The sequence below is a fragment of the Pinus tabuliformis genome, chromosome 2_2, assembly GCF_031772625.1.
Source record: "Pinus tabuliformis cultivar Carrire ecotype Pingquan chromosome 2_2, CPIR1, whole genome shotgun sequence".
Classification (NCBI taxonomy): Eukaryota; Viridiplantae; Streptophyta; class Pinopsida; order Pinales; family Pinaceae; genus Pinus; species Pinus tabuliformis.
Genome location: NC_142300.1, coordinates 886,590,681 through 886,617,301, shown reverse-complemented (window position 1 = coordinate 886,617,301; position 26,621 = coordinate 886,590,681). Strand labels below are relative to the sequence as shown.

At 36.6% G+C, this 26,621-nt stretch overlaps 1 protein-coding gene across 2 annotated transcripts; it reads right to left on the bottom strand.

Annotated features, from left to right (window-relative positions):
* Positions 1–11,895: 11,895 nt before the first annotated feature.
* On the bottom strand, positions 11,896–20,761 carry LOC149195867 (uncharacterized). Of its 2 annotated transcripts, XM_089405436.1 has the most exons (3): positions 16,831–20,761; positions 12,264–15,070; positions 11,896–12,116 (listed from the first exon to the last, which is right to left on the bottom strand). In XM_089405436.1, the coding sequence occupies exons 1-2, from the start codon at positions 20,566–20,568 to the stop codon at positions 12,275–12,277; spliced, it is 6,534 nt and encodes a 2,177-aa protein (XP_089261562.1). In that variant the 5' UTR covers positions 20,569–20,761; the 3' UTR covers positions 11,896–12,116; positions 12,264–12,274. The 2 variants fall into 2 exon arrangements, with proteins under 2 accessions (XP_089261562.1, XP_089261561.1); XM_089405435.1 differs by having other exon boundaries at positions 11,896–15,070.
* Positions 20,762–26,621: the final 5,860 nt, after the last annotated feature.

Here is a 26,621-nt window from a genome sequence, read left to right as displayed (position 1 = left end):
TATTGAACGGATTCTGGAGCTCCAATTATTGAGAAAATCTAGGAATGTGCTCCCTGCCATTTAATGCAAATTCCTAGTGTTGGGAACTAGATCCACTTTTTGAGGGATTTTGGAGGGGAAAGTTGCATACTTTTAAGTATGATGTTTCCCCATCAATTTTTATAAGTGTCAATTCAAATTTTCCTCTAGGGGCATGTATTGCTCAGCCCTCTTGTGGAGAAAACTTGTTATTTAACAGCTCCACTTTCGTTTCTAGCAGAGATGTACTTGGATTGATTCAAATAATGAAGTTTGGTGTCATTTTTAGCTTCTAAAGTCTACTTTCCTTCATAGGACTCTGATTTTTCTTGGGATTGGCCATCCCAGGAGCCTCATAGCCTTCTTGTACAATTTCTTTATTTCCTTTGAATGTCTTTTTCACTTGCATCTCTTATTTCTACATTTACTATTCATGTTTATTTTGTTGTAAGTTATATTGGTTAAATGATTGAAGTGAGTTGTTTTGCATGTTATTTACAACGTCATAATCATGGTGCATCCTTAGAACAGCTTTGAAAAGTCATTAATCATTGAGCTACTTAGATTGGTTTACTATTTCACAAATCTAGAATTTCTGGAAGTCTCTTGTAGCAAAATAGTAGTAATTTTCTGCGATTTTTTAGAACGTGTTAATGAGCTTCATTTGAGTTTATTCCACTTGTATTCGGTCATAAAAACATTCAATTTAATAACAAAATTTGCCCCATATAATTTTCACTTGATTATGTTGGATTAACTAGCTCACTATTTCTTGAATTTCCAGTTTTTAGAGTAGTAATTTTTTGTTATTTTTTGACACGTGTTAACATGGGTATTTTGGAGTGATTCCACTTGGAACAGAGTCTTAGAACAACATACTTAATAAATAAAAAAATATCATCTCATTTTCATTTGATTTACTTTTTCATTCGACAAGTTATCTCACTCATGCAACAATCCTGCTACTCCTGTAGCAGTCTTGTAGCACTCCTATAGCATGTGTAAACTTGACCAAATCTGCTCCAAAAGCTTGTTTTTTGTCTCTTAGGCTTGAATAATGACACCTAGAATCTAAATAGATGATTGAGGAATACCAAAGACCACTTAGGACTTGCCTTTTTACCCCTGTAACACATCTCAACAATTTGGGTTAATGGACAGAGTTATGAATTGGATAGCACAATAATGATTTCCTTGATTCCCACATGAAGTATCTAATGAGTTTTGTCAATGGATCTAACCTCTCTGGAATGCATTGATTGACTATATTCTATTTCCTTCATGCATTTTAGATTAGTTTACTTTCTTTATTCTTAAGCTAGGGTTTCTATTTCAAGCACTATTATTTCCATTACATAGACTAGGTTTCCTTTACAATTTAACTTTTACATCCTGCAATTAGGCTAGTGTTTGATTTCATGATATTCACTTCATTGCATCAAATCAACGAAAGGAGGAAACATTGCATGCTGCACATATAGTGCCAACACCTCTTATGTTTTTACGAACCCCAGGTTGATAATTTAAGTTGGTAGGCTTGAGAGTTGCAGCGTTCTTGTTGCAATATTGAGGCTCATCACTTATAGAGTCTATTGAGTCAAAAGAGAATTTATTGGGAGTCAAAAGAAATGTAATTGAGTCAAGTCCCATTTGGAATTCTTATAAGAAAAGAAATTTTTATTTTTATTTTTAATCAAAAAATCAAAATTCCATCCACAAAACCAAGTCGCCCCTCCTTGGACAAGTCAACCTTAGAGGCAGCTATTCGACCCTGCTGGACATGTATATATACCAGTATAGATCCATCTTAAAAACGGATCTAACATGAGCTGAGAGGGATCAAATTTCTTCACGTGCAACCTTATTTAAAATGCAAAATACAATGTGTAATTTTTCATTGTTTAAATTGTATTTTGAGTGCTATATAGAGTATATAAAAGATCAAAGTAGAAAATATTGAGACCACTTCTAACATTTTGACCATAATTTTTTTTTCATGATATATACATAGTTTTTTTTAAAACAATATATAATATATACATAATGGACATTAAAATATTTTACATAACATGTACAAGGAGACATTTTATTAGTGCAAATTAAAATGATTTTTTTATTATTATTATATTTTTAAGCATACGTCAAAAATAATTTGTATTAAAATATTTTAATGATAATCCACATTGAATATTTTATTATATACAACATTAAAATATTTCGTTTTAATAATTTATATATATATAGATATATATGAAGTTGATATTGACATAAATTAATTAACATAGATATTCAAATAGTTTATTTAAATCTCGTGTTGAAATATTTTTGAAAAGTATAAGGTTTAAACATTTTACTCACCCATTTTTGTTTACTTCTAATTAATTTACATGAAATTACCTTACATGCATAGCATATTCATTTTTTTTATAGCCGACATTATTTTTCTATTTAGAATGTATTTTACGTTTATTTTAAGAGGGACACTTGTCAATTCCACATTGAGCACGGATGAACTCACGCACCCCCCTCATACTGGGTTGTAGAATGAGCCTTTCGGCTCAAAAAGTCAACTCGACCATTTGAAAGACCAATCATCACATCGATTTCTGTGCAAGAAGGAGAAGAAAAATCAGTGAAAGTCAAAGGAAAGAGAGCGAAGTCAGAGAGAGAAGACGAGTTGTTTCTACCCTAAATCTGTCCACACATGTGAGTTTTTTGTGATTTTTCAAAGGCTGTTACAAGGCCGAAAATCATCCTCTATTGTAGGAGCGAAGTTTCTATGGTTTGACCAAGAACTTCATATATTTGACCAATGTTGACTTTGTTAACTTTGACTTGATTGGAGGCGACTTGGAAGAGACCTAACTTGGGAACTTTGTGATAGTCTTTGTCTTGGTTTTGGGTCTTGGATATCTCACTTTGATATGATAATATAAGAAGAAGATTTTTGGGTTTTCCCCTTATGGGGTTTTGCCCTATCTTGGAGCCTAATTTCTTGTGTTCTTTGTCTCTTTGTGATCTTTACATTTTGGTAATTGCTTGATGAAGAGAATATACATTTAATAAGAAGCCAACAAACATTCACAAGGAATTATCAAGAGAAAGCAATCATTATCTACTATCATCTTGGTTTCTCAACATGGAATCAAAGCTAAGATAAAAGGGAAGGTACCTTGGAGATCACAAATTGTTGGCAGCTTGAAAACTCTATTACAATAATTATCTCTCCCTCTATCAAAAGAAGCTTGAAGATCACATAATTGAAGTTCTCCTCATAGTATGCAATCTTTCTTTTGAAAACATCATTGAAGGCTCTTGGAAACATCATCAAGTTCACACTCTCTCATAAACACTCTTGTCCTCACATCAACATTTCTATAGACATCATTGTAGCAACCATCACTCAAGGACATCCTTGGAAGCCAAATCAATATTCTTGATAGTTTCTCCTTTTACAAGTAAGTACTCCTCTATACTCTATGTCTGCAGTCTAAAGTCTATATCCAAGTTTGAGACTATGATCTGAAGCCTCTGTCCAAGAGGTCTGAAACCTTTATCTGTTCTTTAAAGTTCAAAGTTACATCAAGAGGTCTATGAGAATGACAACTAGGTTGAATCCTAAAAGAGTCTAGACCGAGACCAAAAGGATAAATCTAAGACTATTGTTATCAAAAAGCAAATATGTCTTTATCAGAAAATTTTATGATGAAGTTACGAGATCAAGACGATGACATATGAAGCAATACTCTCTAATATCATAATCTAGGTAATGTTAAACCTTTGAAAGTTTGTTTCAAGCAAAATTATGAAATTTGAATCTTTGAGATACATATGTATAGAAGTACACTCATGAAAGAAATCACACGTCTGAATTGAAGCTCAACAACATACTTCTAAGGAAATTAACAATTCATTGAATATACATCTTTGAATCAGGACAAGAACAATATACAAATTTCAAAAGTATAGAAATCATTCAAGGAAGGCAATGATGCAAGCCACAAGAAAGACATTATGATGTGAGTTACAAGAAGACAAAAATGTTGTAATGTGAGCTACATCAACAAGAATTCATGATGATACCAAGAAAGTACACTTACTATACATGATATATGAGCCTTCTACAACAAGTTTACAATATTCTCTATGATTTGTGGAGGAAGATGAAGAGTACCTAGTGAAATTTGAAGCCTTTTAACCATCTATTCTAGCTCGCCCTTGCTCAAGATTGAAGGTCAAGTTTATGAAAGTCATCTTTATAAAAGAATTAAGTTTGTCCAGCAACTTATGCAAGCGAAGTTCTAAGACATCTGAATCCTACTGTAGCAACATATTTTCAATGATAGAAGGTCCATCCAAAACAATATATATGAAAAGTGAGAGTTGTAAAGTTATATCTCTATGGTAAAACAAGGATTTCGAGACTCCTACTATATGCAATACTAGAAGGTTCAAGAGTCTCTGTGATGTGAATTTCTCTTCATGCTATATGCAAAGCCTTGAGAAATGAATATACTTGGGAACTCGAGGAATTGAATGATCTTTGAAGCTATAGGCCGAGGATTTGTAATTCAAATTACTGAGGAGCAAACTTATCCATTTAAGAAATAGTGTCATATCTCTTTGTAAGGAGGGTTGTGAAGGTATAGGAAGTCAGTGACACAAGTATGGAAAGTTGTTATGCTACTCTGCTATACACAAAACAAGGACGATCTATTTCAATAAAGTCGACCTATATATAAAGATAAGGTAACACTGAATGATAAAGTCGACCTGTCTCTGCAAGGATAAGGTAAGACTAAAGAAGGTATGTATAAACCTTGTTTATTTATAGTGCATATAATATAATAACCTAATATTCTAATGATCTCTTGTAAGATAGCAATGAATCATAAAAATGCCTTTGTAGAGATCATTGACATGGTAGAATTTGAAGTATCTCCTTGCATATGTAAACTAGATTTTATGATCGAGAAATGAAATCTCATGTATAAAAGGCTTGTCAACAATATCACTAGGGTTTTGCATCTAACTCTCTATTATGCTTGTAGAATTTGCAATTTTTGAATCACAGATCTTGAAGACTTTGGCATCAGGGTTTGTAAACCCTAGCATAGTTTGGATTAATAAGAACCCTAGGAACAAAACCCTATCTAATCATTTCCGTTGTGAGAGGTAGATCTAACCCTTGATGGTAATGACATCATGTGAGAACAAGGTTTGTGAACAAGTCCAATATTAAGAGGGAGCTAACCATTCTCAAAACACTGTACTCTACATCTCCTTGATTACTACTAATGATATTGTCTTTGTACTTTGCCTTTTGTTCATTCATGGTCTTCTAATAAAGATTGCAGGTCAAGACAAGAACTATCTAAACTTCACTAACAGATGAAATAATTGGAAGAACTCCACAAAGCACAAAGTCTTCTCTAAATTCTAATAAACGTAATTGAAGGAGTAAGTAGTCTAAAGTATGCATCAAAGAAGTCGATTAGACGACAAGAAGTTCACTTACCTCAACTGGAAAGAGTGATTTGTAAGATCTTGGATAGAAAAAATATTAATTGAAGTTCGACAGAAAACCCAACGAAACTTGTGAAAAAAAGAGAAAATTATTGATCTAGGGCAATATCTTGTTGCAAGAAGTTGAGTTATGATATCGTTGTTTCGACAACTGATTTGTTCAATCTAGGAACACATTAATTGACAATACCGACGCTGATAGAGATACCACTGATTATTAGAAGCTGATCTAATTTCTTGGAAAAATGTGAAAGCATAATTTTGTTACGAAGGAAGAAGATATGAAAGCTTGTGCAATCAACTGTGAAGAATTTTGACTCCATAAGGTGTTTGATGAACTACTTGATGACATGTTGGATTCAAAGCTATCATAGAACCGAGAAGGTCGAAGCTCATTATAATGTGATGCAGATAAGAGCCAAGTAGCTACAATAGATCTCCATGGAAGAACAAGTGGCCGATGCATTGATGAGTTTTTTTTGACAAAATTAGGCTTGTGGTTATTTATCTCTGTTGACAGGGAGTGAGGATCTCCTCCGTGGTTGAGAAGGAGTGAGGGTGGACACCGTATTCTCCATGTGCCATGTACTATGGCCAAAACTGATAGTCGTAAGCCTAGTAAAGGCATCAGTAAGGAGAATGATCGATGGGATAAGCTTTTGGGACCAATATTCTTTGAGGGTTTGTATCCAAGATAAGAATAGACTTGAGGATCAATATTTACTAGTGTCAAATATTGTGACAATGGATTAAGGAAATAGTCTTGGATGAGGACATCCCTAGTGTTATAGACATATTTGGGCACTGCAACCCCAATCACATATGTCCATAAACCAAGGGCTTCTAAACCCCTAAAAGTGTTGTTTCATACCCTAAAAGAACAAAGTTAGCTGATTACATCATCTCCCAGAAGTTCTCCCTGAAAAACTACTCAGAACTGGTCAAAACTGAACCATACAGACTGCTCCATGCATAGGGTGCGATGCATCTCACCTATTACACACGGGGGGTGCGATGCATACTGGAAATCCCTTCTGTAGGGTGTGATGAGCAAGAGCAGACAAATGGCAGAAGCAGTTTACTAGGTGGAAACTCAAAGAATCTTCTAGAAACTGCTCATATGACACTTGCCTCTCTGAATTCGCCCAGGGATGAGTAAGAGATCATGAAATCTCCAAGTGGAACCAAGAACTATCAGTGAAATGACACTAATCAAAATCCCAGACGCTGACTCACTCCTGTAAACATCTATATATGGATCCCTCATCCTAGAGATCCAGAGGCCGGAATTTTGTAATTTGCAAAGAAGTGTTGTTGGTTTCTCTTTGAAGACATTTTTGGGTGATCTTGCTTTGTATGAGGTGAAGAGGGCTTTCATGTTGGGAGGATGATGCTAGATCAGACAGCTTGGTTGTAATCCTCTCTTCTACTACTTCTATCAATAAAGCTATTTGAGTTTTCCTCCATATGCTTGTATATCTTTGAATCTTGTATTTGTATATGCATTTATATGGCTAATGTACATCTGATCCTACATTGTTTATGGTTATAGATCTCTATGCTTTGATGGTATTTTGTTGCTTTGACTCTACAGGTGTTCTTTGAAGCGGGACAAGTGAGAAAGAAGCGGCGAAAGCTCTATCAAAGGAGAGAGGAAACAAACAACACTCCCTTCTCACTTGTCCCGCTTCAAAGAACACCTGTAGAATCAAAGCAGTGAAATACCATTAAAACATAGAGATCTATAACCATAAACAATGTAGGATCAAATGTACATTAGCCATATAAATGCATATACAAATACAAGATTCAGAGATATACAAGCATATGGAAGAAAATTCAAATAGCTTTATTGATAGAAGTAGTAGAAGAGAGGATTACAACCAAGCTGTCTGATCCAGCGTCATCCTCCCAGCATGAAAGCCCTCTTCACCTCATACAAAGCAAGATCACCCAACAATGTCTTCAAAGAGAAACCAACAACACTTCCTTGCAAATTACAAAATTCCAACCTCTAGATCTCTAGGATGAGGGATCCATATATAGATGTTTACAAGAGAGTGAGTCAGCTTCTGAGATTTTGATTAGTGTCATTTCACTGATAGTTCTTGGTTCCACTTGGAGATTTCATGATCTCTTACTCATCCTGGGCGAATTCAGAGAGGCAAGTGTCATATGAGCAGTTTCTAGAAGATTCTGAATTTCCACCTAGCAAATTGCTTCTGCCATTTGTCTGTGCTCGCTCATCGCACCCTACAGAAGGGCTTTCCAGTATGCATTGCACCCCCCGTGTGTAATAGGTGAGATGCATCGCACCCTATGCATGGAGCGGTCTGTATGGTCCAGTTTTGACCAGTGCTGCGTAGTTTTTCAGGGAGAACTTCTGGGAGATGATGTAATCAGCTGACCTTGTTCCTTTAGGGTATGAAACAACACTTTTAGGGGTTTAGAAGCCCTTGGTTTATGGACATATGTGATTGGGGTTGCAGTGCCCAAATATGTCTATAACACCTAGTGAACATCTAGATGGGGTATGTGCCTGAGAGATAGTGGTATCCAAATATATGCCTCCCAACATTGTGCTATGATCTAGTGGAGAGATAAAGCTTGTTAGTCAAGGCCTTGCTATTTTGACAATGCTAGCTATGATGTTGTGAATCATCGTTGATGCTTATCAATTTGAAATCATTTCTTATGAAAATATTTTAACTTGAGAGTGTCCTATTGTGTCATTATGAATATCTCCCTAGTTAAGGAGTGTTGGAAATATAACCACTGTCAGTTTTCATAATGTAATTCAAATGTACCATTGATGTATTTATTATATTCATCATTATTATTTTCTTTTAGTCAAATCATGATCTTCATGCTTACAGGGCCTATCGAGTCCAAAGAGAATTTATTGGGAGTCAAAAGAAATGTAATTGAATCAAATCCCATTTGAACTTCTTTTAAAAAAGGAAAATTATTTTTATTTTGAGTCAAAGAGCCAAAATGTCATCCACAAAACCAAGTTGGTCGTCCTTGGACAAGTTGACCTTAGAGGCAGTGATTCAACCCTCCTAGACATTTATATATAAAAGTCAACTTGACCATTTGGAATACCAATCATCACATCGATTTATGTGCAAGAAGAAGAAGAAAAATCAATGAAAGTCAAAGTGGAGAGAGTAAAGTCAAAGGAGAGTGAAGACGAGTTGTTTCTTCCCTAAATTTGTCCACACATGTAAGTTTTCCACAGTTTTTCAAAGGTTGTTACAAGGCTGAAATTCTGCCTTTATTGCAAGAGTGAAGTTTTTGTGGTTTGACCAAGAATTTCAAATATTTGACCAACATTGACTCTATTAACTTCGACTTGATTGGAGGTGACTTGGAAGAGGGCTGACTTGGGAATTTTGTGACAATGTTGGTCATGGTTTTGGGTCTTGGATATCGCACTTTGATCTGATTCTATAATAAATGGATTTTTGGGTTTTTCCTCTTGTGAGGTCTTTTCCTGGCTTGGAGCCTAGTTTCTCGTGTTATTTGTCTCTTTGTGATCTTTATGTTTTGGTAATTTCTTGATGAAGAGAATACAAATTTAATAAGAATCCAACAAACATTCACAAGTAATTATCAAGTAAGAGAAATCAATCATTATCTACTAGCATCTTGGTTTCTCAACAACAAGGGCATTCAAACTCAAATTTGGAAAACAATGCAATAGACAAGAAGAGCACATCATGGTACTGCTTTAGCTTCAATAGGAAGCAAAATTCCATGACACTAAGCTTAACAGAGGTAGAGTACATGTCGATCGGTACTACTTGTTGTAAGGCTATCTCGCTTTGCAAGATACTTATAGGTTAGTTTCATTAGAGGTTGGAAACTGTAATCATTTAATGTGATAATCAAAATTGTATCAAACTCACTAAATATCCTATGTTTCATGATATGTCCAAGAATATAGAGATCGGATATAACTTTATATGACGGGGTTTTAGAAGGAAACAATGAAGCTCTAGTATATTTCCCTTAATCAACAAGTTGCTAATATTTTGACCATGCCCTTGGCAAAGGGTAAAACTGTGGCATTTAGAGATAGACTTGGATTGGTGCAAAAGTCTTTCCCAACTAAAAGCGAGTGCTGAGAAATATAGCTCGGACAAGGACCTCCACATAGATTTTGTGAGAACATGCAAAAAGTAGCTTGAAATATTTCTATTTTCAAAAAGTAATTCTATTTTGCAATTTACTTTATTAAAAAGTGAAAATTTTGAAATTGAGAAAGATAGAACAAGGATTCAAGTAGATATGAATCTAAACAGCAAGTAGCTTTGTACATCATGTTGTATGAAAGTCCATACAATCATAGATGTATAGGACTATATAGTCGTCTAGACAATCCACACAATTATTGTCACCACGGTACAACAAACCTTCCTTATTAGGAACGTTCTTTCACTCAGTGCAAGATTATTAGGGTAACCCTGCAACCATTTTTTTTGACAGCATGTGGAAGTTTGTTTGTACATTTTTTGAAAGAATGAAAAGTTGATTTTGGAGGAGAAATTACATGGGTATGTGTGAAATTGATTATATACAACCGCTATTTAATTCCCAACGATTGTGTGATTTTATGCTTTGATCTAAATTTTAATTTCAAGATTAATTAAATTCAGATATTTACTTGTTTAATTGAGATCTTAAGGATGTCAATCATATAGCTAGGATCATTCCCATGTAACGCTATATCTATGTTTCAAATTCAAACATGCTACCCTTCCATCTCCATCATTTTGGTATTAAAGCAACTTGATCTTTAGAGAAGAAGATGGCCTAGAGAGGAGAGCAATTGCAACAAATTTACAACTAAAAGCTTGGCCGCCAAAAATGAGTTAGTTCAAGAGAAAAACCAAAGAGGGAAACGGAGTTAGTTCAAGAGAAACCAAAGAGGGAAACATGGCCTTGGGTCTATTAGTGCATTTTAAACATCTTTAAGAGAGTGATCTGTTGAGAAGCCAACAAGAGATTATTGAGATAAATTTAAATTGCAAAGCAAGAATTCATTTGCTTCACTAATCCTTGCAATGTCTTTAAGAGCATTAAAATGCACTAAGGTGCATACAAGCATCTAAGAAAATCAAGTCGGCCAAAGAAATCCATATGGAGAGGAACGATTGGTGATGTGTTCCGTGTTTGCTTCCGAAAGTTAAAAACAGTGAAGAAGAAGCAGGTAAACCAAGAAGAGAAGAAGTGGATCATCGAAGAGATACATGCTATTATGCAACTAATCAAAGAGTGTGAGGAAAGAAAACAAAGAAAAGTGGAGATCCAAGTCATGAAAAGAAAAATAAGGGCTTTAGAGAAGAAAGAAAGACAATGAATTGAAACGAGGGAGATTTCAGGGGCGGTCTTAGTTGTGCAGGTGCTTTGCAGCTTGAAAGAATGTGAACACTCGAGGAAGAGTGCATAAATACTAAGAATGTCTATGTTTTTTCCAGCATGTAAGAAGAGGCTAAGAGAATTTGAGCATGTAGATAAATGTGAGGGGAAGAATGATGTTGCAAATTGCATCCTAGAAAAGTTTGTGGAAAATTTGGTGATGAGCACTGGAGAAGAGAATAAGCTTGCAACTAAAGACCTCTTAAATGAGAAGATCAGAGAGGATAAAATTGCTTCAGATAAGGCTGATTTGCAGGTTGAAGAAAAGAAATGCTTAGGAGAAGCGGGGAATGAGATCTCTCTTGGATATGGAAGAAGGAGACATCATTCACAACAATACTGAACAAGGGACCATCACAAAGAAGATTGTCATAGAAACCAAGGTGAAACTTTAGTTAGGTATGGTGAGATTTAACTTCATATGAAGGAGTTCAGTTGCTGAGGTGAACACAGTTTTGGAATCAAAAGTAAATGCCATAGCACTTCATGTACTGGATAGATCATCCCAAGTGGATTAAGATAGCCCAACATTGCTTGATGGAGATGAACAACATATGGAGAGACTGAAATATTGGACGTGGACATTCAGAGTGCATGAGTGGGGCACTGTTGAGAGTGAATCATGGTTAGATAGGTGGAGAAAGCGGAGGAAAACAGAGCACATTGACTACTAACCAGCTTATAGTCACAATTGAGAGATAACCGCAAAAGAAAATCAACACATGTTTCAGTATTCCAACAAATATAACTAAACAGTTCATTCTGCAACATGTAGTGCATATTTACAGATTTCAAATAATATGTTAACTATTAGTAACAAATGCAACTTTAACGGACAAGAGGAGCTCACAACTGGAAAATGTGCCAAAAAAATCATAAAATGACGTTCATTGAAGCCTAAAACTGCAAAAATCATGATATTTTTTAATGGATACCTCATTAAAGCAAACATGTGTATCTTTTGAATTTCAGATATGGCTTACAATATTCACATAGTTAACCTATCTCATATTAGCTTCTGTAGCTTGTATATTCATCCACAAATATGGAGCTACGACATTGCATTACATTATTCAAATATGTGTACTTTCGTGAACTTCAGATCTGGCTACATCATGCAGAAGCCTCCTCATAAGTTGCCGTGGGTTCTGTATTGCCATACCACATTACGTTACTCAAATAAAACATAAGAACTGATTCATAAAGACATAGATTTTTCATAACAAAAATCCAGATGTCTAACCTAGTCTGTATGTGCAGTAGAATTTTTATAACCAAAGATTAGTCTAAAATACCTGCCCCATCCCTACATTAAGGCTGCAACATTGGGCTTAAGACTTGTGGCTAGGTCTTCAAAGCTTCTTGCTAATTGCACTTCATCGAGACTATGTTGAAATGTTCCATTGCCAATATTAGCCATTTCGATGAGGATATTGGTCGTAGCTTCAGTTCCAAACATTATGGTATGAAGAATCATCCTCGGCTCTTGTTGTTTCATTCTGTTGACATAATATAGAGGATCCCCTCCCCCACCATTATCTCCATCACTCAAAAACACAATCATTGGTCTTTTGTGATCAGTTGTAGGATCTTTTGAGGCTTTAATCATCACCCTTTCAGCCAATTCCAACCCAGATGAATAAGTAGTTCCTCCATCTGCATCATAAGGAAGAAGCAAATGAACAACTTCCTCCCTCATCTCTTTCATCTCTACAGCAATAAATGCACTGCAGTCGAAGAGAATCACTGATACTGAATCATCAGATACTGTCCTCAGACGAGTTCTTATAAACCTTATTATTGCCTCATATACACAACCAAGCCTACAATCATGCAAAGGAGAAAACATGGACATTGTTGGCTTAATATCTAGACTACCCATGGACCCCGATTTATCAATGACAAAAATGACATGATGAGGAACATTCTTGGAATGATCACAGCCAAAATGGTGCCCATCATCTGTTATATAGCCTGCAGAACTGACACTAAATCCAGTTCTTTTGATGGGAGAATGCCAAAGTTTCTCAGTGCAATAAGATTTCTGAGCTGCACCAGACTTTTTGTCTTGAAGATCTTCATGCTCCTCTGATCTGCAATAGTGATTGCAGAGGCCAAACTCAGTCTGCTCTTCCTCTGTGCAGGGATCAACGAATCTAATATACTTCCAATATGTTTCATGGCTCATCTCATCCTTGGGTACATCCAGGTCAGGACCATATTTCCTAGTCTCATGCCTGGAGCCATCGTAGAGCTTGCTGGTGCAGTTTTGTGGGCATGGGACCAAGTGAATGTGGCCCCTGCCTTGTTTTTTACAATGCATATTGCACATTTCTGCCAGCCCTGTTTCTCCCCATGCATATTTTCTGTCATCAATATCAATCTCCTCTGTTTCTGAAATAAATTTGGCATTTCTCATATTACCATGCACTGTGTTATGCAAACCAGGGTGATCGATTGGAAGTTGGCAAAAATAGCCACAACTATGGCATCTTGTCTCACAATAATGTATAGCATCCTCCTTAGTTGTATGAACATGGGGTCCTTCATGGCTCCTCTTAAAGGCTGGTATTGGGACACAACAATCCTTTCGTAGACCATTCTGCTCTGATACATGCTCATACTCGAAAGACCCTCTGCAGCCTTGGAACTGCCTTGTTTGGTGAACTAATTCAGTAAAAATCTCACATATTCCAGGCACCTCGCATTTATCAAGGCACACATGCTCATTCCCACACAGATGTTCTGCATCACGATTGAGCTCATGAAAATGGTCCTTGTGACCACATGTCCTCGTACATCCTTTCATGAGGCATGGGGCTTGACAGTATCTTTCATGGCAAGCATGCTTATCATGATCCCCAAACTCAATTGGGACAACACACTGATTTTCGCAACTGGGAAGAGAACATTTTTTCTTGCACATGTGTTGAGGAGAATTGCACTTGTGTCGACCCTCATGCCCAAGCTTAATAGAACAAGATTTATTACAGCTGGATGACTTCTGAAACAAGTCACAAACTTGCCCACAGGTGTGGTTTCTCATTTTACAGTCATGGGGGCCTTCATGGCCTGCCAAATCTTTGCATTCCTCAACTGAATTCCCTGCTTCCTCCATGGTGCAGAAGGTACATTTTTCTGAACATACATGGCTACCCATGCAAGAATGAGAGCAGACATGACCTTTTTCATGCACACATCTCCAAAAGCATTTGGAGCATTTACATCCGCAAACAGACAGCCTTTGCTTCATTTCTGCAATACCCGCAGCAGCCTCTAACTGTAATTTTTGCACCTCATCCGAACCGAGAAATTCCACTGTGTTTGACGTCAACCATTGGTCAACTCGCTTTCGCCTTCGATCTGCCACTGCACCCAAAAATCTTTCGAAAACGGAGTGCCACCATTCACCATCATTTCCTTTTCTCGGCACAACAGTTTCTAATCTTGACCTGAGCTCAGATAAAATGTTTCCAGTAACGGCCGTCGGTTCTTGTGAAGGTGCCAATTCTAAGCCAGTATCAGGGAAATCATTTAATGTGAACTCCTCAACAGCAACTGGAAAATCTGAAACTTCTTGCTGCGTATCCAAATTAACTAGCATTTGAATTGCCCCTGTAGTAAAAAGGCATCCTCTATCTATAACAGACTTTAGATTTCTCCTTAGTATGTCCACCCTGAGGGCTACACGTTTACTATCTACAGAAGTCCAGTCTTTAGCTGCAATCTGAGCAATTACTAGCTTCACATCATTCAAGAAAGCGATACTGTTGTGATAGCATGAATTCATCTCTTCTACTGTACATGCGATCTCCCTTAAACTTTCCTGGTACTCAGGTCGATTATATGGAGGCATTGCAGCTATTTCAACCTTTCCGCCATACATTTTTGAGAGAAAGTTTTCATGAGTTTTGGAACATATTTTGGAAATTTTTTCTTCGAATTCATGTTTCAAATCGTCCACATCCGAACTGTCCACGTCCTTGATGGCAATATAGAAAATTCCCTTGAAGAGCTTTTTGTCCTTGTCCTGCTTAACAAGGCTGATCCCATTCTGGAAGCGGTCAAAGACTACTTCTGTCTCTTTGTCCAAATGGAAGTCCTGTTACATAGGAGTATTATGCGAGTTTTTAAAAGCATTCGAAAACAACTCCAACAAAATTCAATTTCAACCAGGAGGGATTAAGTGGAGATCATTGAGCCCAACAATTCAAATTTCAGATATATTATTTAAGATATTAGCAGCCAATTGATTTATTTTTGCATTCACAGAAATCCCTTTTTATTATCCCAATTCAGAGACATGATTTTAGAAGGAAAAGATATGGGTGAGCTTCATAAATTTATATGTTTCTCATATCATTTCAACTTCCTATCTTCTAAATCCAAGACTCTTCGATAATACAAAGCAATTGGGAGATCTGGAAGAAGTTGAGACTTTCCTTTTAAATCTATTTGGTATTAGAGAACTACAAATACGTACTATTGAAATCCTACCTTTTAAACAAGAAGATTAAGCAAAAATGTGTTTTATTGGAGCGAACTATACAATATAGAAAACATAACATAGCTAAAATGGAAAACTCATCCACACAAAAAGCCTTTTTGACCTTACACAGAATTAACATTAAAGAGTTGCAAAATCCTATCTCCATTGAAGATCACCACAAATTAAACAATTGTCTTCAGGATTCAGGATTCAACATGGAAAGAATGCAGATGGACTTATGATATACCTAGCAAGAACCTCTATCTCCTCCTGCACACAGTATTGACTCCCACCGTGTTCAGTGGTCTTCTTCAAATGTTTAAATGGGTTGCCAAGCTATGGTCTTCTTCAAATACAGAGTTTAAATGGGTTGCCAAACTAAACAAAGTTTGGTCTCACAAGATTTTATACAAATCATATGTGATTGATTTTGCATCAAATACCACCTCCAAAAACTTAGTTCACAAAGAGTAGATTCACCAATGATAAATGCCCTACGATTCAAATTGATGACTATCAAATATATATTTTGAAATGTCAGTTTCCTAATCAATATTATGATACAATTCACTAGAATTTTGCATTTGCATTCACCAAAGCCCATCTTGATGACGGGCATCAACTTACTCTCTTGTTTTTTATTTTTTTACTGTCAGTAAAAATTCAGATGTTACTCAGACAGAATGGCTTTGGACAACATTCTCAACATCTTTTGGTTATATATTTCTCTAATGAAATAGTGCATCATAGTCTGACTTGAAAAACCTATCAATGCAGGTTGAATGAGCAAGTTTCCACCCTTGCCAGATGTTTTTAGGTTGTCTCCCACTCAAAATGTATAAAATGTATACTCTTTGAGGAAAATGAGGATTACAACCCAAACAGCATTTACAAGTAAACCATTATGCCACCATAATCACCTCTAAGGCTTTATATTTTGACGCAAGTACTTACAAGTAATGGTCCCATACATAAAGCCAGATGTTAATCCCGATTACAGTGTAACCTCATATTCCATATTCAATAAGAAACTTATTCTCTTGACTTATAGATGATAACATCAAATTTTTATTCTCTTGACTTATGAATGATAACATTAAAATTTAATTGTTACTATTCTTTTAATTTGAAAATTACACTGTAAATTTCTTTGTAAATGGTCTTAGTGTCATCTTCTTAAAAAGTCTAATCAAATACGGTACCTGACCAAACAGTTTATTAATTAAAGAAGGGAAACAGATTTCAATTATATTGCAGCGATTATCTCAATGAAACGGAAATAATCTATTACACCATATTTTACTTTTATACATATGCTTCCATTTGTAATTTTTTTTTAATCAAAAACACTTCAAAAGAATTTAAGAACCTACCTTCTTGTTGAAGATTGTTAAATTGCTTATGGCTGCATTAAGAACAGATAGTAGCATATCTTCTTGTTCTGTCCGCTCAAAGCTACCCAGTCCTTCAAAGTCCAGCATGACATAAATGCGTTTCTCTGCTGCTCTCACAGTCATCCACACTCCATCGGTACACCTTCCACCTGCAACATCCAAAAGAGACCCTGACAAGTGGTTTAACAAATAAGATTTCCCGCTGCTTTGTTTTCCCATGGATGATATGACCATAATCTCGCCCTCCCAGTTACTAAGAACTGTGTCATAAATGCCAAAAGTTATCAAATTTGTCAGAGATAAACTGTCTGTATAACTCAGTTCCGGTGGCATCTGAAACCCATCCTTGAGAGCAAGCAGTCCATTGTTTTCTGCTCGGGCTATTTGGATAGGAACAAGGCACGCAAGCCTGCGAATCCATGTTCCCATAGCCTTGGTTACCAAGTCCGTTAGATCAACTGAACCCCCAGATATCCATGGTTCAAATCTTTTCACATCAATTCGAATCTCTGTATTTGAGAAATCTTTACCTTTTTCCTTCTCCAGTTTTTGAAGAAGAGTTTTCAAGGCATTTTTACAGTCATCTTCATTACATTTTGTATCAATGTCTTTGGTGCTTAATATTACATTGATAAAAACAGTCTTCTTAACTTCACCGAAGAGAGCGGGACTGGTTGCAAACTTATCGAAAATATGGTATATATACTCTAATTGGGGACAAGATCCAGAAATTCTTCTTTCTTCGGGCACTTGAACTACCTTGTTTTCTGTACTTTCTATTGCTTGCAATTGGACAACTTCCTTTGCTGAAATAGTTTTCAATATGTGGGAAGAAATGCTATGAGGAACTGATGCACTGAAGAAAACAAGATGACTCTGTGATCCAAAATTTACAATCTTCACTTGAAGCTCTCCCAAATCTCTGATTCTTTTGTTTAGGGGAATGGTCCTCAAGTAGCTCATGACATCAGCCAAGACATATATCTCCACCACGACAGAAAAGTCAATAGCTTCTACTACTTCGTCATTGTTGTCTGACTTGCTAAAGACAAATAAAAATGATCCATCCACAGAAACAAGAGCTACTGAAACAGGTGAAGGAAGAATTAGTAGCCTAGGTTTCATCATCGGCTGCTGATGGAGTTCCACCACCCTGACCCTGTTTGTATCATCAATCAGGATCAATTCCCTTTTACCTGGTATCAGATGCATCCACGTTAAGATTCCCATGCCAGAAAATTTATGGAGATCCACATCTACCCCTGTCCAATCTAGTTTGCGGAAAGAATCATCAAACTTGTGTACTGCAACCTTAGAGGTTAGCTTATCATATAAGGCTACAAATCGAGTGCCTTCATCAAAAGACAATAAATCGTAACCCCTCCTGAATCTTCGAATAGGATTTATGCCATCTAACCTTGAACCCATGCGCGAGCAGCTATAAACATACAGACATGGATCAGCCAAATTCTTAATGAACGCCAACAAGTGCCCGGACTTGAGGGCCACCAATTGTAGTATTCGTTCTATCTCAGGGTCAAGGGTAACTAACTCAAATTGATTAGTGCACGTAGGAGTGATCCGATACTCGGCATTTCGGCTTAACTCTTCCAAATCATTTTTCCTTGGCATCAGCTCAGAAATCTTCCATGCAGTGCTCGGTTTCTCAAGTCTTTCAATTGAAACCTTCAGAACAACCTGTTCATAGTAAGTATACCAGACACTCTGAATTTCACAACCCTCGATGGACCTGCAAACAGGTTTGCCTGTGATCACCGACATGTCCCGCTTCATTTCTGAGAGGAATGCGTCTTCCTCCCTATGCAGGTTTTCCTGTAGCAGATTCACAGTTTCGTTGCCTTCAGATTCGAACTTCTTTTGAAGAGTACTCCGCAACTCTTTCCAAACCATGGCTTCAATGTTTTTTACGAATTCTTCTCTGGATGTCTTATAAAGATGTGAAATTACTGTTCCGGCCTGTTTATGAGATCGGAGTGTCACCCACGTCGCTTGATCAAGAGGAGCTCCAACTGTTGACACGAATTGTTTGAAAAGCTTGCAAATCCCATCTGGTAGTTCGTGCTCAACACTCTTTAAGTTCTCTGTTGTCAAAATATTTTCAATGAGAGGCTTTTCAACTGAAGGCATATGTTCGTCACTAGCTTCTTTGGTAACCAGGAATGCTACAAAACCGATGTTTCTACCCAAACACTGCAATTTCTTAGGAATCAGAGACTTCACCCAATTTTGAATAACGATGGAACTGTCATTGACAACTTCAACGGTTCCCTCTACGCTCCCTTTAGTAGCTTTAGTACTCAATTTTACCCGGTCACCTGAAAATGAAAATGACGCCACAGTTGTTCCTTCGTTGAATTGCAGTAGCGTGACCTTCAATGTCTCCTTTGGATGTGAACATTTCAAAATTAGTTCTCTTCCATATCTAACAGGCCCACTTTCATTCTGGGGCCCTTCAATCTTATAAATATGACCAGCATGATAATCACCAGTAAATTTAACCTCCGATCCAAAAAAGACGAGCTTCTTATCACAATCCTTGCCTGCTAAGATCTTACTCAACTCGCTGTGCAGTTGATCAAACCTATCAATGGAACCAGAGCCACGTAATTCTTCATGATGTTGGGAGGACGCAGTCCCAAGGGGGTCAAAAAATTGTGCTCCATTAAAGTATTCTGGTAGAATTTTCAGAAAGCAGGCAACGACACTCTCCTGAATTGCTCCCATAGAGAACTCGGCAGAAGCGCCTACTCGGGCTTCCGCCATGGAAGCGTTGAGAGTTTTCATCAAATTGCAGTATTCATCATGTCTTGGAAATTTACCATGCTGCAGCAAAGAGACGAAATCCTTATTGCTCATTTTGCAGAAGCTCAAATCACCGTCCTTCAACCAGCTGTCGATTTGACCACGAAGTTGATGAGTTCCTTTCAGAGTTTTCCACTCGGGCCTTGTAGAAACTCTTGAAGGCCTGTAATCTACAATCAAGAAAGCACATCGATTATAACCATCACAGAATACAACATTACTTGGAGCTACGGGAGGCGCCGAAGCCGTTTTCTTGAATTGCCTATCAATGGCAACATTAAATCCATCAGAAAGCCTGACATCGTTCTCAGAGTTTTTCACATGGCTTATTTGAAGCTTCTTGGTGCGTCTCCCTTTAAAAGAAACAGTTCTGACCGAAGAACCTGAAGTTTCGAAGGGATAGTAGCCCTGAACACAAACATACAGATAGTCGGAGAGCTCTACGAGATATCGAATGAAGTTGCAAGAAACGTCCTTCCTCGAAGCTTCTTTGAGATCTTGACCTTCATGCCAGTAGAAAACAAAAATGGCGGATTCTCGAACTATTGCATACAGTCCTGGTTCCAACTGATCAAGTACCTCTTCTTCTCCTAATAAACCCTGCTTCTTGAAAGACTCTGCCATCATTTGCTTGTTCCCGTAGAATGCAACCACAGGCAAGCATCGCTGATTTAGTGCATTGAAATTTATGTGCATTTGGGTAAATTGAGCACCGGTGGTTACTGCAGAATTGGGAACAAGCTCATTGCAAAGAAGTAAAATCTGGTCCTGTGGAAGTTGGACCTTCTCAACAAAGCTAACCTCTTGTTTGTCAGAAGCAACACACATTACCTTGAAAACAGTTGGAATGTTAGACCCAGACGTTGAAGCAACAGAAACCATTCCTTCTTCCATAATTCCTAACAAGACCTTCAGTTCATACAATCCTCAGCCTTCAGGAGGAAGCAAGACTTGATACAGCGATTCGAACGTACCAAAACCTCAACCACACCCAGCGCGGACGACGAACAACGTTACTGTTCGGTATAACATAAAGCAGCTTTAGTTACAGAGTTACGCATCCAGCGGTCCATTGAACTTCGGTACTGTGAAGCGTTTGGGAATTTTTCGCGTACCGCATATCACCTCTATTACTTTAATGACTCCAACGAGGCATCGTTTTTGGCCGGGAAATTATGGAAAAAATGGTGGTGATTTTTGGTGATTTTTTGTTACTAGGATAAAATTGTGGACTCGTTTGACAACGCTTTAATGATTTTGTCCAGTGTATTTTTGGCTGTAATGAGGCTATAATTTTGGAAAAAAAAAATTCGCTGTAATGACGTTATGATTTTGGGAAAAATTTAGTATGATTAAGAGAATTAGTAGAAAAATATGGAAATTTTAGTTATTGTCCCGTAATTTGTATTAAAAAATATATTAAATCTATTTCGACTATAAACAAATTTAAACGTCCTTAAAATTAAATTTCTCAAAAATTCAAACATATATTTAACCAATAAAGTGAAATTCTAACCTAATTGCCCAAAGTCATATCTTTGGTTCCTTGCAGCGTTCTTTCTTTGGAATTTAAGTGTGGGCCGGAAAAGAATTTCTTTTAAGAAAGATGGTTCCTTGCAGCGTTCTTTCTTTGGAATTTAAGTGTGGGCCGGAAAAGAATTTCTTTTAAGAAAGACTTTAGTAGAAGAGCAAGGATCCGCTTGTGAAAGTTATTGAAGTTTTAAAGTTTTTCTAATATGATTTTAACTCTAGGTATCTCATATAATTAAGTTGTTTATATAAGTATGTAATAAAATTTAGTTTTTTTTATGATATTTATTTGATTATATCAAATAGTTATTTAATTGTGTTGAGAGGTAATCCATCTATTTTGATTAAATAAAACAGGGGTTACATAGCAACTAGTACCTGCTGCTTAGTTTAAATATAGTTTAATTATTCTAAAAAACAATAAACACAAAAATAAAACAACTAATAAAATTTAAGAAATATGATTAATTAATATTGTTTATATTAACATATATACACTTTAATATATATGTTTATTATATATGTGTATGCGTTTTTATTTCTTATTAATATATATTTTTTATAATTAAATTTATTAAAATATGTTTTTAATATAGTAATAAGTCACTATAAATTGAAAATATGGAGAAAAAATTATAATTCATGGAAATGGAAATAATACAAAAAAAAATAAAAATAATAAAGTTAAATAAAAAAAAATTAGTAACTAAAAAAAATGGAAGTTACTAAACAACCTATAATAAAACATCAACCAATCACCTTACAAATAAATAAATTTAAATAATAATAAAAAATAAGGAAAATTGAATTTCTAATGTTAAACTATGGATAAACAACCTAAATTTTTGCTCAAAGGAAAACTAACATGTAGTCAAAGGCAAAATTGAAACTACCATGTCGTATAATAAAAATAATTTCATGTTAAAATAAATAAAAATAACTTTATGTTATTATTATTTTAATTATTTTTTATGTTATTATTATTTTAATTATTTTTTATGTTATTATTATTTTAATTATTTTTTGTTGAGTAGTTAGGTAAACTTGACTTGGTCAAGTTACTAGTGGCTTTTGAGCTCTAAGTTTATGAGAACCCATGACATTGACCCATGGTATTACTGTGGAATATAGTATGTTTAAAGAGGGAAATTAAACTAGTTTAGATTCATCTTAACTCTTTATCTACCAAGCCTAGAGAGAGATCAAATCTCTTGAGATGTGAAAAGAGATTTGATCCCTCTCTATGCTTGGTAAATTAAGATGAATCTAGGTTGGTTTGAGTTTCCACAAATTTTACTAATCCTTGCCCAAGACAGGGAAGTATAGTAATACATTCATATTTAAATTTTACATTAATTATGTTTCATTAAAAAAAATTTGTCGACCAAATGAATTTTATTAACTTTTCAAAATGTTACAACAAATTTGCTTGAATTCCACCTCTCTCTCGACCTCACTCCTACCGAATTTGTTGGCCAGGAGAGAGATACAAAAAATTATAGCAAAATTCCAAAATTTACATCGAACCCTAAAATAAAATGCAAAAAGCACCCAAAACATAAGGAGAATACAAATGTTGTGCACTGCCATCACAAATTTTGAGGAGGTATTAGTGTCTTGCCAGCTCTAGGAATGTCTAGGGGTTGAGGATCCCTGTGAACATGGAACTCCAGGTAATCAATCCGGCCCTCAATCTGATCTAGTCGTTCATCAGTTCGTCTTTGGCTCCATTTAAGTGAGGTTGGTTAGTCAAGGATTTCCCATTGATTGTGTTACAAATCATTAAGGAACGTTATTACTTCATTTTAGTCTTCATGCCTTTGTTGCCCCATTTCCACTAGGAGTGCATTCACATTCTAAATCTACATGTCCAAAGAGTCCAGGGAAGGTGGCACGACTACATGACTGGATGGCAGAACACGATCATGGACCAACTCTCCCTCAAACGCAACCTCGTCACCTCCATCACCCTTCATCTCCCCACATGGCCTCCACGTCCCACCAAATGCCCACAAGGCCCCCCGTTGCATTAACATTTTTCCGAGCAACGCAAACCGCCAATATTAGCTATGCACACCAATCTAAGAGTCGTGAACCGACAATAAAGCCCCACTTCTAAGTTCAACAATATCAAAGCCACCAAGCACCATGCACACCTCCGCCAAGGTCACCAAAAGAACATACCCTAAAGCCCAAGGGCATTCCTTAGGAATAGAACCCCCAACAACCAAAGGTCTAAGCGCCCTGGAACAACGACAAATGACCTCTCCCCCGGCCCTGAGGCAACCTAGAGACAAAATTACACTATAGATTCGATGATGAACAAAAAGAGCCCCATTGAATTATGCACGACGCGCAAAGGAACAAACATAAAAAGAACAGACACTCACCACATTTAAACTACCAAAGTCAAAGAAGTCGGACCAGAGAGCTTACCAGACTATCAGAAGAAAAACTCCAACCCCTCTTGATTTTCGCAATGACACAATGCAAAAGAATGCTCTTCCTCTCAGCTCCTAACCAATAGCAGGGAAATTCACCAACCTTCTGCTCACCAAGATCCCAAACCCTACGAATTTGCACCCTTAGCAACCACAACACAAATCCCTCCAACTTGCAATGTCCTTGCACTCAGAAAAGACTAGTTTGGTAAGCATGCACATGTTTGTGACCTGTGCATACTCGACGTTACCTTTTCCACCCTCACTATCGCCCATAACCACAGATAACCATTGCCAAAGTCAAACCACCATACAAACTATAAACCCCACACTATGTCTCTTAAACTTTCCACGCACCTTATGCCACTTGCATGTTATGTGTACCATATGTCAAGTTATGAACACGTGGGACGATCAGGACCGATCCCAACCTCATCCATACCACCACGCTTATCCACCCCATCCGAGTATGTTCCATTAATTATATTTTAATTATAAATATTTACTTATTTGTTAATTTAAAACATTAAATAAACAATTTTTACAATTTTTTTCCCATGGAAAAATCATATTTTTCATTAAATTAGAAAATTACATGCTGAAAATGGTTGATAGCATATGACGTATCAGTGGTCTGGCCACTATCTGTGCTATTTTGTCTCAAAAAATGTGTCAATACCATCTAAGGGAGACAGTTATAAATATTTACATATGAAAAGTTCAGTGATATGTAGACATAAGCATATGCTATAATTCAAAAATTTACATCAAAATTGTGCCAAAAAATACTCATAAATTAGGGCCCCTGGCCCTGTCAATATTGCTCATCCATGAATGGGCGATGGTAGTAGCTATAATTGTCCAAATCCTGCTCTTCTTGGATCAACCATATGTTGGAAATAATACTGAGAGGGGGGGGTGAATCAGTATTATCAGATCAATATAACTTTTCACTTTCCATATTAAGATTCATATGTGATGCAACAAGTATATATCCAGTAAACATATGATTCAGTTAGTTGATCTCTAATGAGTGCATCAGAACATTATTAACCATATGAGCAGTAAACCGGAGCAGTAAAATAGAACAGATCATCACACACAAGAAGCACACATACCATGATGTAAGGTGGAAACCCAATGTGGGTGAAAACCACCTGCTGCAAGTCGTCTCAATCTTCTTTAATAATAAATACCTTTTACAATAGTTCTGTATTGGTGCAGACTTATACCAGTACACAGGCTTCTACCTGCAGAAGGCTACAACCTTCTCTCGTTCTCCAGACTCTCTTGGAAGGGAGCTACAACCGCCATAGTTCTTGTACTAGCCGATCCATTTACTAGTATGCAGGCTGCTACCTGATACAATGCTCCAAAGTTTTCAACTGCTACTGGAAGGGAGCTACCACCCCCTTAGCTCTTGTACTAGCTAATATACTAGTACATAGGTGCCGGCCTACAATCTTCTCTCCTCCAGGTACCACGTTTCATACATTTTTAGACTGGATACACCTGAAGCACAACACATAATCTGAAAGGCCACGTTTCATCCAATTTTCATACTGGACCCATTAATATCATTGAAGTACATAATCAATCAAGCTTCTTAATCACCCAATCACCAGATCAATACATATACAAGGATAATATGTGTGTTAGCAACCCGATATAGTCCATTAGATCACATAAATATGAGTCATTATGATCCTGATCCATTATTAGATCTCATCCATCAACACAATCAATCAAACTGAATATGTAGAATACTGACACCATTAAACAGTCATCAGAAGACATCAACAACCTGAACCACCTGTAACTTTAAACATCATAGCTCAAATGGTATACGCTACTACAATGAACCAAACCTGCGTACATACGCACTTTCACCAAAGCCAACCCGCATACAGATCTATAAATATTCAATCATGACTTGCAGCGATTTCAAACTTAAGTTATACCCAATTCAGATCATTACAAGCGTTAGTATACAGATCTAGAATAAGCATAATCAACTATATAGAGATAGTTCATTTCAAGCCATTTGATCCTGATCTATCCTTAGATCTTGTTCTCCATCAACCGGTGAGATCCCTCTTTAGCTCAGATCCAGATCTGCACCATAACCCAATCACAGTGTTCCAGATCTAGCACTTTATCAGATATTCTATAATTCAGATGATGCTTTGCCGAATGATCTCCTTCCTCTTTTATAGTCTTAGGCCTTTCACAATACCACGGTCCAAAAACATAATAACACAATACCACAGACCCAATACTTGGGATCAACACTTTTGGATTTAATACCACGGACCAAAACCATAGGATCGAAAACTGTCGGACTAATACCATGAACCAACCATGAAAGTGCGTGAGATCAACACTTTTGGATGCAATACCACGAACCAAAACCATAGGATCAAAAACTGTTGGACTAATACCATGAACCAATCATGAAAGTGCGTGAACTTTTCTCTTGCATGAAGGGAACTTTTCTATGCATGAAAGTGCGTGAACTTTTCTCTACATGAAAGAAACTTTTCTCTGCATGAAAGTGCGTGAACTTTTCTCTACATGAAAGAAACCTTTATCTTCATGAAAGTGCGTGAACTTTTCTCTACATGAAAGAAACTTTTATCTTCATGAAAGTGCGTGAACTTTGTTGCACTATAATTTATCATCTGAGATGAGTGGGTTGCCATCAAGTACAACATATGTCTCATAATGCCAACAATCTCCCCCTTTGGACTTGATGGCAAAGCTAACTTGTCATACTGAGATTTGTCATCTGATTCCTTTGAGCCATCCTGCATCCTATGTATTCTGTCACATCTGATATCTCTTCCGTAGATTCATCTAGATATATATAAGTTAGTTGATCTTCTACGAGTTGGTTGCCATCAAGTACAACACATGCATCATAATGCCAATAATCTCCCCCTTTGGACTTGATGGCAACAATACCAAGATATCTTC